Source organism: Hoplias malabaricus, chromosome 2 (assembly GCF_029633855.1).
Source record: "Hoplias malabaricus isolate fHopMal1 chromosome 2, fHopMal1.hap1, whole genome shotgun sequence".
Classification (NCBI taxonomy): domain Eukaryota; kingdom Metazoa; phylum Chordata; class Actinopteri; order Characiformes; family Erythrinidae; genus Hoplias; species Hoplias malabaricus.
Window position 1 is genome coordinate 41,478,101 of NC_089801.1, and position 10,991 is coordinate 41,489,091.

At 45.9% G+C, this 10,991-nt stretch overlaps 1 protein-coding gene across 2 annotated transcripts; it reads right to left on the bottom strand.

The window, feature by feature from the left end:
- Positions 1-595: 595 nt before the first annotated feature.
- pcdh18a (protocadherin 18a) lies at positions 596-9,978 on the bottom strand. Of its 2 annotated transcripts, none has more exons than XM_066659832.1 (6): positions 9,264-9,978; positions 6,712-8,403; positions 6,180-6,629; positions 5,161-5,216; positions 3,458-3,627; positions 596-2,618 (listed from the first exon to the last, which is right to left on the bottom strand). In XM_066659832.1, the coding sequence occupies exons 1-6, from the start codon at positions 9,630-9,632 to the stop codon at positions 1,927-1,929; spliced, it is 3,429 nt and encodes a 1,142-aa protein (XP_066515929.1). In that variant the 5' UTR covers positions 9,633-9,978; the 3' UTR covers positions 596-1,926. The 2 variants fall into 2 exon arrangements, with proteins under 2 accessions (XP_066515929.1, XP_066515928.1); XM_066659831.1 differs by having other exon boundaries at positions 5,161-5,249.
- Between the last annotated feature and the right edge of the window lie 1,013 nt (positions 9,979-10,991).

Consider the following 10,991-nt stretch of genomic DNA (forward strand, 5'->3'; position numbering starts at 1 on the left):
CTCCACTCTACAACCTGAAATCACTTTCTACCTCCCAGAACTAAGATCAGCACTATGGGGGATTGGGCCTTCTGTACTGCTCCCCCATCTGAGAGCACCACAGATGAGTGAGATTTTTAAAAAAGACTCAAAACATTCCTATGTAGCAGAGAGTGTATGACTCTTAATTAACCAGCTGGTGTTTTCTTAATTTCTTTTATTTTTCTCTTCCTCAAAAAATATTTTACCTTGTAGCACTTTGAGATTTGTTGCAAATGTAAAGTGCATAATAAATAAAATGTATTATTTTAAGACCTTCATAACAGTAAACACAGCTGCAGTTCCCTTGTTTCTCAACAGGGGGTGCACAGGGTTTATACGGCCCCACAGATGCGCGCGCAAACACTGATTATGCACTTGCACGCACATACACAGAGTTTACAGATACACACACATAGGGGTGAGTGTCAGTAGAAGAGGGGTGTTTCTGATAAAGTGGCTAGCGTTTTTATATATAAGAAAAGAGACAGGGCAGAGAAAGCAGGCAAAGGATTGGAGAACAGGTTTTAATATCTTCATCGGCTCAGACATAAACAAAGTGGAGTTTACGTATTAATAATAATAATAATAATGATAATAATAATAATGATCACATGCAGTGAAATATAAAAATAGACATTTGTTTACGCATTTCTGTACAAACAACACATATACATATAAATATAGAGTAAAAAAACAACTGCGCAGATATAATCATATATTCATGTAGATATAAAGAGTCTGTTACAGTCACGTTGTGTTCACTGCGTTACAATAAAAAAACAATTTAAAAAATCGCACTTGGATTTTATGTATTTACTTATTATTTGATTCTTTTTTCCTCCGAAAATCACCACAGATAATAACATAGTCACACTATTGACAAGTGGATGAAGGCTTCAGCATGTAAAGTCCTCTCTCTTTCTCTCTCTCTGTCTCTCTCTCTCTCTGTGTGTGTATGTGTGTTTGTTTGTGTGATTATTCCTCTCTGTGAAGAACAGAAGGGTGAATTGCGAGATAGAGAGTTAAAGAGACATTGTTTATTAAACTCTTGGCTGTATTTTGGTGTCATTAGCATGTTCGGATAGTCCTGGGTAGCCCTCAGAAGCGCAGTCATGCTGTGATAGCGTTTAAACGGTTGTGATCTTTCTAATAAACACATTCCAAAATGCACAAAGGCATAAACGGACCAATCCCAGCTTGGTCCCATACAGCAAGCATATATCAGTTCACTGGCTTAAAAAGTGTGGTACCCTGCTGACTGCTGGTCCACCACTGGACCATTTAGATAAGTGTCCTGTGTAAGATTTAACTAGTTTTTAGACTTATTTTAAATTAACTATACAAATATTATCAACAAGTGTAAGCACATAAATATGTTAGCATGAGGCTAACCAGTGCTAACGCTTCACACACTCAGTTAGAATGTAGTATAATAACCCAGACACACATCTCAAGCTTCATTGCTAGTGAGCCTAGTGATGTGCTAATGCCTCAGTCCACAGAGATGGACAAAGAAAAGTGTGTTTGAGATCAATTAGCACAGAGTGTAGCAGCATTAGCCTAATAGCGAGTCTATATCTCCAGTCCTGGCTGTGAGATTGTTCTAATGTACTTAAATGTCTTGTTTAATGCGTTGTTTCCTGAAAAGAAGGATTATAAAATAAATATAAATTAAAAACATAAATAATAAAGATTTAAGGTATTCAAAGTGGATTAAGACACTTTTTATCTATAGGTGAAATCAGCTAAACGTCTGTAAACAGGTGAATGCTCTCACAGCACGCCTCAGGAGTTTTCCGAGGACTATCCGAAGCTGTGACGGACGTCTTTGTAGCAGTGTTGGTGTTGTTTGATGTTTTTGGGTTGCGTTCTCACTGCGATTGTGGTTCTGCTGCTTGCTGGTTGTTAGCTCTCGTGCACATCCCTCAGTAGCATGCTAATCTCTGCGGCTAGCTCACCTACGGCTTCGTTGCGTTTCTCCATCAGGACCTCGTCCTCCTCATGATTCTCAGGGATCTCCTCCATCGCCGGCAGCCACTTCAGGTGTGTCTGATTAGCCGAGGGGACGTGGCATGTCGCTGTGGTGAGCGTTCCAACTGGGATGCTGGGGTTCTGAAAGTGGGAGGAGGCCATCCAGGCAGCCACACCCCCCTGCCCCGTTTGATGGTGCTGGTGATGATGGTGAAGGTTGGCGGGGCTAGATGACACAGCCCCTACCTTCCCGGGCAGGTGGCATCTCTTGGTTTCCATGGTGACAGCGAAGGGGGCGGCATCTTCACCAAGTTCAGAATAGGAGGTGGGGAGGAGCTTCTGGAATACTGTATTTATCTCGGAGAGGAGGGAGTTTTTCTCCTCTCCGTCTCCTCCCTCATTCCCCTCGCTCCCACCCTCCTCTCCACCCTCCTCCTCCTCCTTTCCGAAGGTGGAGAAACTTCGGCGGGACTCCAGGGAACGCCGTTCCTCCTCCGAGAGTCGAGGACGAGACTCTTCCCCAGGAATGAACATGTTGCAACGATAATCCCCACAAGACGAGGGCATCCAACACTGATCAGAGTGACCCAGCACCCTGCACTCCTCTGTACACAGCTTCATCATCACTGCAAGCATAGAGAGAGAGCAGAGGAAGAGAGAGCGAGAGAGAAAATGTGAGAATGAGAGAGTGAGAGATAGTAGCAGAGGAAGAGACATGGAGAGTAGGGTGAGAGACAGAGACAGCGAATAGTGGAAGAGAGATTAAAGGAGGACGAGAGAGAATGAGAGAGAGCGCAAAAGTTGGGGAAAATGAGTGAGAGAGTGTAAGGGAGAGAGAGAGAGAGAGAGAGAGAGGGAGAGTAAGAGAGAAAAAGAATGTATGTTATAGTGCTGAATTTTAATTTTCTTTTAGATGGTCTGTAAAGGCTGGGGTCTCAGCAGGTTTTTCTCTCTGTTGGGGCTCTGACTTCACATTAGATTTCACACCAGTAAATACACACTGCAGGCCAAAGGGGTCAATGTGTACACACACACTACACATTATACTCTATGTGTACCATACACTATGCAATACGTTTAGTGTGTGTATGTGAATGAGTAATGTACAGGTGTAGAGACTGTTGGGTGTGTGTGTGTGTGTGTGTGTGTGTGTGTGTGTGTGTGTGAGAGTAGTGTATATCTGTAGTGTCTGGTGTGGGTGTTTGTGTGTGTGTGTGAGTAGTGTGTGTGTGTGTGTGTGTGTGTGTGTGTGTGTGTTTTTGTGTACTTGGGTGGAGCCTGTTTTATATTTAGTGTATGTGTGGTATCTGGTGTGTGTGTGTGTATGTGTGTGTAGAATATATGTGTAGTGTGTGTGTGTGTGAGTTGAGTATATGTGTAGTGTGTGTGTGAGAGAGAATAGTGTATATATGTAGTTTCTGGTATGTGTGTGTGTGAGTAGTTTATATGTGTAGTGTGTGTGTACCTGGGTGGAGCCTGTTCTGTGCATCAATGTGGAAGAGCTCCCCGAAGCCATCACCTAGCAACCGCTCGACCGGCGAATCCCGTCCTGTCTCACAATCGCTGTCACCTGCATCACTGTCGCCCCGCCCACTGTCCTTCAGACTGAACTTATCCATGTCTTGGAGGGCGTACCTTCACACACACACACACACACTTGTCAGTTTACACTTAGACAACATGCACACGTTTACTGTTCACCATTAAAGGGCCAATACCATGAAACACAAACCAATTACACTGTATGTGGTGTCACAACATAGTGCCTATTTAAATCTAGTCCAGCCCATTCAGTTTACAGCAGTCTAGCCCCACCCATTCAGCTTATAGTAGTCAAGCCAAACCTATTCAGCTTACAGCAGCCTAGCTCTGTAACCATTCAGACTTCAGTTTGATTCTCTTTATATTGGTCATTTAATAACACAAGAAAATCATCTGTTACACTAAACCAAACAAACGTTATATCTAACATACACTTATTTACTGTAAACATTCATACTCTCATCTTTTATTTATACAGTCAGCCTTCATAATACCATTTAGCATTAATTTTACCACAGTGAATGGATGAATGAAGCATGAGTAAATGAATGAAAGATGAAAGGATTCATCAGTCATTCACCCATTCATCATTCAGTCACCAGCTCATCCCTCATTCATCCATTCAGCCTCCATTCATGCTGTAGTCTCTGAGGGCAGGGAGGAGTCTGTCACTTTCAGACAAAGAAAGGCAGAAGAGTGAAAGAGACAGAGAGAGAGAGAGAGAGAGAGAGAGAGAGAGAGAGAGAGAGAGAGAGGAGTGTCTCCAAGACGTGGCGATGGCTTTAATCTGCATCAGAGACACAATACACACCGGATAAGACTGGGGAACGGCCAGGGACAGGGAAGGGGACACACCCAGTTTCATCCCCTCTCTTTACATGGCTCCAGCTCTGTCTTTGTGTCTCTGTCTCTGTGTCTCTTTGTGTCTCTCTGTGTTTGTCTCTGTCTCGTGCCCAGGGGTCATTATGCATGGGTTTATGTGCAAATATATCATTGATCCCATATCCGCTGTACAGGACACACACACACACACACACACACACACACACACACACACACACACACACACACTCATATCACACTGGTGGACAAGGCTGTGTGAGGGGGGCTCTACCACAGAAAGACAGGACACAACACAGTCCATGCCTAAGAACTATTCAGAAAAATTTAAGTATTCATAATGCCACAAATATTTGCAGCCCATTGTATACTTCCTATAATATACGTACAGCACTGAAACATCACAGATGTGGGTCAGGAGAGACAGAGGGACGGAGGGACAGAGACACTGCATGGTTCAAAAACCCAAAAACACAGATGAGCACAGAGAGCGAGGGAATAAAGAGGGAGGAAAAAACAGAAAAGCAAGCTATGACCTCATGTGAGGAGCCGACCAATCAGATGTGCCGAATGTGGGTGACCACGGCAACAGGGAAGTTCTGTCCTAGTCTACCCACAAACCTCCCTATCGTCCAATAGGATCAAACCAGCACCAGAACAAGGACGGGACACTGCCCAATTCCCCTCTCTCTCTCTCTCTCTCTCTCTCTCTCTCTCTCTCTCTTCAATTCTCCCTAAAGCACTCTCTACCACTTTGTTTGTCTGTCTGTTTGTTTGTTTGTTTACCTGTAGCTGCGAGTGTATTTGTTTCCTCTGAAGCTGGGCCGAGGCTGATACTGACCCTGATGGAGTAGGGAGAGCAGCTGTGAAACTTGCTACAGCAAAAATAAAATAAATCAAAACAAAACAAATAAACAAAAACAAAAACAACACAAGAAAACATGACAACAAAAATGAATACAGATGGAAGGTGTAAACACAGACGCAGACATGAGTGTTAGACAACACAAGGGGTTACAATGGTAACAATGAGGAGATTAATGATTTACATATGCAAAAATGTTGTTAATCATGAAGTAAACAAGTAAATAAACCTGTAAACACATCCATAGACACATTCATGGCAACACCGGACAATGACTCAGCAAGACTGGGTTCTCTCTCTCTGTTCTGTCTGTGGCACACATCTGTCTGAGACTCTTGCTATGTATGTATTCCTGTACACATTTACATATGTATAATTACAAACTTCTAAATATTCATATTTTCTAATAATCATGCGTGAGTATTTATTTCACATTAATTGACTGCTACATGCATACAACTGAAGGTGGATGTTCAAGAAAAACCCGCTTTTGAGCAAAGTTAACCTAAAAATATATCAAGCACCATGGTTCTTCCAATGGTTCATTCTCTAGCCTTAAACATAAAAGCACTAACAAGTGTCTTTGTCATAGGACCTTTCAAAAGGGAGTGCCTGACAGAAATGTTATCTACAACCATGGTTCTCATTCTCATAATGAAAACTGTTTTTTAAAGGCTGTGAGAAGGTACACATTATTCGTTCTATCCTTAAACTAGGGACCTCTTTAGAAGCAGAGGTTTTCAGCTTGGTTCTAAAGGACCCACAGAATATAGTAGATATTTTGAAGTGGGGGTTAGTAAATTCAGAGGTTCCCTGAGGCCTTCTTTCAGAAGCACAGCCCTACAGAACATCTCAAAAGATTCTTTAAAGAACCAAGTGTTATAAAACATATAAGACATAATAATTAACGTCAAGGTCCAAGGTTTTATGTCCTCCTTACCTCCACAGGGGGCGTGGCATGTGTGAGCTCCAAGGTGAAGCTCTCCGGGATGTGATTGGATGAGGAAATTGTGACGAGGCTATTGAGTGACTGGTGACTAAGGTGTGCCCTCTGGTGGCCAGGCGAGTGCGGGGGCGAGTGGGCAGGTGAATGGGAGGGCGAGCCTCCATGGCGGTGGGTTCTGAGGGGCAGGGCTCCATTGACAGTGGGCACCAGGTTGATATCTGTTTTGTGGATCTGGCGCGAGGGCTTGCGAGGGTGACGCTGGTACGAGGATTCTGCAACGCGACAGTTGTACGAGTGTGTGTCCTTTTTGTCACGAGAGCATCGTAGCGCAAAGGACACCATGATCACAAGCAGAACCCCACACACAGCGGCAAGAGAGATGATGATGATTGTGGAAGCGTCCGGAACGTTCTCGCCTCTGGTTCCTCCACCCGGCTGGAACGACTATGGAGAGAACAGGGGAAACATTAGTAGGGGTCATAGGTGTATTTTAAAAGATGTTTCTGACAGTTTTGTGTGTCCTTACCGTCTGGCGATGGTCCACAAGGTTCTCCAGGTTCTCGTAGAGTGTGAGCCTCAGCACAGCTTTGGTTCCGAGATGTTCTGACCCATGATCCTGCACGAGAACCGCAATGTCCACTCTGTCCAGTGGGACATCCCTCATGCTTACATTGGTGTAGATTTCGCAGGTTCTACTGTCCATGGAAAAGAAGCCTGCCTCGTTGCCAGCAACAATGTGGCAGGAAATGTCCCCATTGGCCCCTGCGTCCCGGTCTGTCGCCCTAATGACCGTCACCAGATCCCCAGCGTCAGTCCGTCTCAACACAGGGACCTCTGCCGAGTGGTTCCACAAGGGCGGCGCCAAAATCATCGGACGGTTATCATTCTCATCCAAAACATTCAAGATCACAGAGACGTTGCTGCTGAGAGAAGGAGTTCCAGAGTCTCTGGCTTGAACCAAAAAGTAGATCTGACTTAGTTCCTCGCGGTCAAATGTCCGCAGGGCATATAGGGCACCAGTGGATGGGTCCACAGTCACATAAGTTGAGATAGAGCTTCCCTGGACTGAGCTATCCAGGATGGAGTAGCTGACCTGGCCGTTAGCACCAAGATCAGGGTCAGAGGCCTGGAGGGTGGCCAGGTAAGCACCAGGCGAGTTATTTTCCGCCTTAAAAACCTCATACCTGCTCTTTTCGAAGCTGGGTGCATTGTCATTCTCGTCCTGAATCTGCACGGTAAAGTGCTTCACTGTGGACATGCTCGGTGACCCACGATCCTCTGCGATGACCGTCAGGCTGTATTCTGACCTTTTCTCCCTGTCCAAACTAGCATTGGTCAGAATCATGTAGTTCTTCTCATGTGTTTTCTGCAACCGAAAATGTCCTTGACCCAAAAGACGGCACACGACTTCACCATTCAGCCCAGAATCAGCGTCATCCACTCTCACCAGAGCTACAAATGTGTCCAGTGGAGCTCCTTCAGAGACAAACGCAGCGTCCTCATCTCCAGGTGCCATCAAATTCACAGCCACTTCAGGTTTGTTGTCATTCACGTCCAGCACCTTCACCGTCACCTTGCAGTGAGCTGGCATTGAGTTTGGCCCCATGTCCTGAGCCTGGACATCAATGTCGTAGGAATCGGATGACTCAAAATCCACCTTTCGCAGCAGAGTGAGGCGGCCATCATCCGGGTCAATCCTGAAGGTCTCCAGAACTTTCGGAGAGACATGTGTGCCGAAGGAGTAGATGATCTTCCCATTGGTTCCCTCATCTGGATCTGTGGCATTCAGGTCCACAATCAGCGTTCCCAGCGGGGCGTCTTCCAGCAGAGTGACCACATATGAGGACCTTTCAAAGGTGGGGCTGTTATCATTGGAGTCAGAGATGGTGATCTTCAGCATGGTGGAGCCAGTCCTCTGTGGGTCACCCCCATCCGTGGCTGTGAGCTCTAGCTCGTAGCTGGAAAGGTGTTCCCGATCCAGAGGACCCAAAACCACCAGCTCTGTGTACTTGGCACCATTGGGCCTGGTAAGAACATCAATTCCGAAGGTTCTGGATGGTGCCATGGAGTATGACTGAAGCCCATTCTCTCCAGAATCTGGATCTGTGGCGCTGTCCAAAGGAATCCGAGTTCCCACTGCCGCTGACTCTGAGATTTCTACTGGAATCATGGGCCGAGCAAAACGAGGGGCATGGTCATTCACATCCAGCAGCTCCACCTGAAAAGAAAAACGTAGGCATTGTCACTTTAGGACATGTGACATCACAAACATTACATTAGCATCTGTTACACTCTTGGAAAAGGGTTACTCTCTGAAAAATATCTCAGATATTTAGAATCCAAACAGCTAACATTATGTGGATACTTTGAGCCAGAAAACAAGCTAGACCACCAGGAGGGAGTGTGGCACAAGTGTGGCATGAGACCCCTGAGTTTTTAGAGAGAAAAAATTAAAAGAGAAATAATAAAGATACACCTGGTAATAGAGGGCACACTGGACAACTGTACTGTGTCTTCTGAGACACCTGTGTCCTCTCTGTCCTGAGGTGAAACCTGCCTTTAACGAGTGCAAGACTGTGGGGACATTCTAGGAAAACAAATGACGCAACCTCTGCCAAACCTCCAACTCTTCTTCTTGGTCCTCACCTTCTCTGCCCCCAGCTCGACTCAAGAACCACAGACCAGAAGAGACTGGAATGTAGGCCAGGAGAACACTTTTAGGGATCTGGGCTATAACAGATGATTCCAAGAGAAACTTCATGAACAGAACCAACAAACCTCACCACCAGAAATGACTGTCTCCATGAGTAGGTAATTTGAGGAAACATCTGGCTGAAGACAGAGTACAGTCTAGAACCACAATGGTTCTAGATTCAGACCTAAGCTTCTCATAAATACTGGGACAGAGGGACAGAACCATTTTTCTCATGTGGATGTTATCAAAATGCTTCACAGCCAAGAAAAGACTGACACAAATTATGTAGGAGTCTGTAGACAAACACGTTTCTACTACGGTTCTGAAGAACCTTGTGTGCTTGTGTATTATATTTGTGTGTGTGTGTGTGTGTTTGTACTCACCACCACGTGGAAGAGCTGAAGGTGCTCCGTGGGGAGGGTCAGGACGTCGAACTCCAGTGTGCAGTTGGCCTCTGGGGCGGCGCTCGAGCACAGAGCCTCGCGGTCGAGGCGCGCGCGCACGCTGATCTCCCCGTCGCGCTCGCGCACCGACAGCGCGGATGAGGCGGCGGCTCCGCGGCGCGTGACGGCGCGGAAGCGCGGGGACACAGAGCTGGGCAGGCGCGCCAGAGCATCGGCCGCGTCTTCCGCGAGCCTCCCGATCACCGATCCCACCGGGACCTCCTCCCGCACGCGGTACCGCACCGTGGAGCCTGCGGTCGCCACGCGCGCGGTGCACAGCACGGAGAGCAGCGCGAGACACAGGGACATGACTCAGGTCCTCGTGTCCTCTGCGTGTCCCACTGCGCGCGTGCCTGTGTTTTACTCTGTCTCGTGCACAGTGTCCTCTACTTGTTCCTTTCACGCCACGCACGGTCACGGCTGGAGATGCTAAGAAATCTCGTGCATACAAAATAAAATACTCTCTCTCTCTCTCTCTCTCTCTCTCTCTCTCTCTCTCTCTCTCTCTCTCTCTCTCTCTCTCACGCACACGCGCGCGTCCCAAGGCTACACAGATCTCGCGCAGGTCTTGCTCGATACAACGGATGAAGACGAGCTCCTGTTGCACGCGTGCGGACAGGCGGAATAAGAGCCTGAATCTGCATGCATGTGTGTGTGTGTGTGTGTGTGTATATGTGTGTTCGCGCGCGCGTGTATGTTTGTGTCAGAAAGAGGCTGCGCCCGCTCCACCCAGTCAGCCCAAATCTCCCCAAATGAAGCTCGAGCCTCTTTGTCTCTCTCTCTCTCTCTCTCTCTCTCTCTCTCTTTTTTTTTTTTCTCTCCTCTCTCTCTCTCTTTACAAAGAGGAGTGTGGGGCAACTCCGCCCCTAAAGACCCCTTCCTCCTTCCCTTTCACTCCTAAACTCATTCACTACATTCATTACATTTACTACACACACTCAATCACTCCCTCCCCCTCTGTCTTCCCGTTCTCTCCCTCTGTCCCTCCCTCTCTCACTCTCCTCTCTCTCTCTCTCTCTCTCTCTCTCTCTCTCCCCTTTCTCTCTCTCTCTCCTCTGATACTCTGATTAGTGGACACCAGGGTCATACAAAGCACACTGCACTGACCTGCGTTCTAGACACTATTTATAAGGCTGTGTTCTAAACTCCCACTATTAGTCCAAGGAGCCTCATGGAAATGAAGAATTCCATCATTTTTATGATCATTCTAATATTCTGTGAAACTTAATGCCCTCTTCTGAACAAACTGTTTTTTTGCACAACTGAATCAGTGTGGAATCAGTGTGGTCCCGATGGGCCAGAGGACTGAGGATTTATTCCTGGAATGTATATGATTTAATGATTTCAACAATACAGTGCATTTCTCATTAACACTGCAAAGGAATGTATCTTATTATCTTTTAGCCATATGTGCAGCAAAATATTCTGACCTCTATCTCAGATTTTATCACTTTAATCTCAGAATTATTATTACTGTTTTTCTAGGAGATTTCTTCTAATTATTCCCACTTGATTCTTAGAATTCTAACATTTTTCTTATAATATGTATTTATTTTAATGTCATGGCCCTAATACTCTACTGTAGAAAATGTTCTAGACTCATTATAAAGAACTCTGTTTTACATTCTCTCTGAAGAATGATATGTGTGCTAGACTCTTTATAAAAAA

Coding starts and splice junctions, on each gene's coding strand:
- pcdh18a (XM_066659831.1), bottom strand. CDS start 9,632: ATGTCCCTGTGTCTCGCGCTGCTCTCCGTGCTGTGCACCGCGCGCGTG. Junction 8,404..9,263: donor TTCAGCTCTTCCACGTGGTG/GTGAGTACAAAC, acceptor TTTTCTTTTCAG/GTGGAGCTGCTGGATGTGAA. Junction 3,628..5,160: donor AAATACACTCGCAGCTACAG/GTAAACAAACAA, acceptor GTGTGTGTGAAG/GTACGCCCTCCAAGACATGG.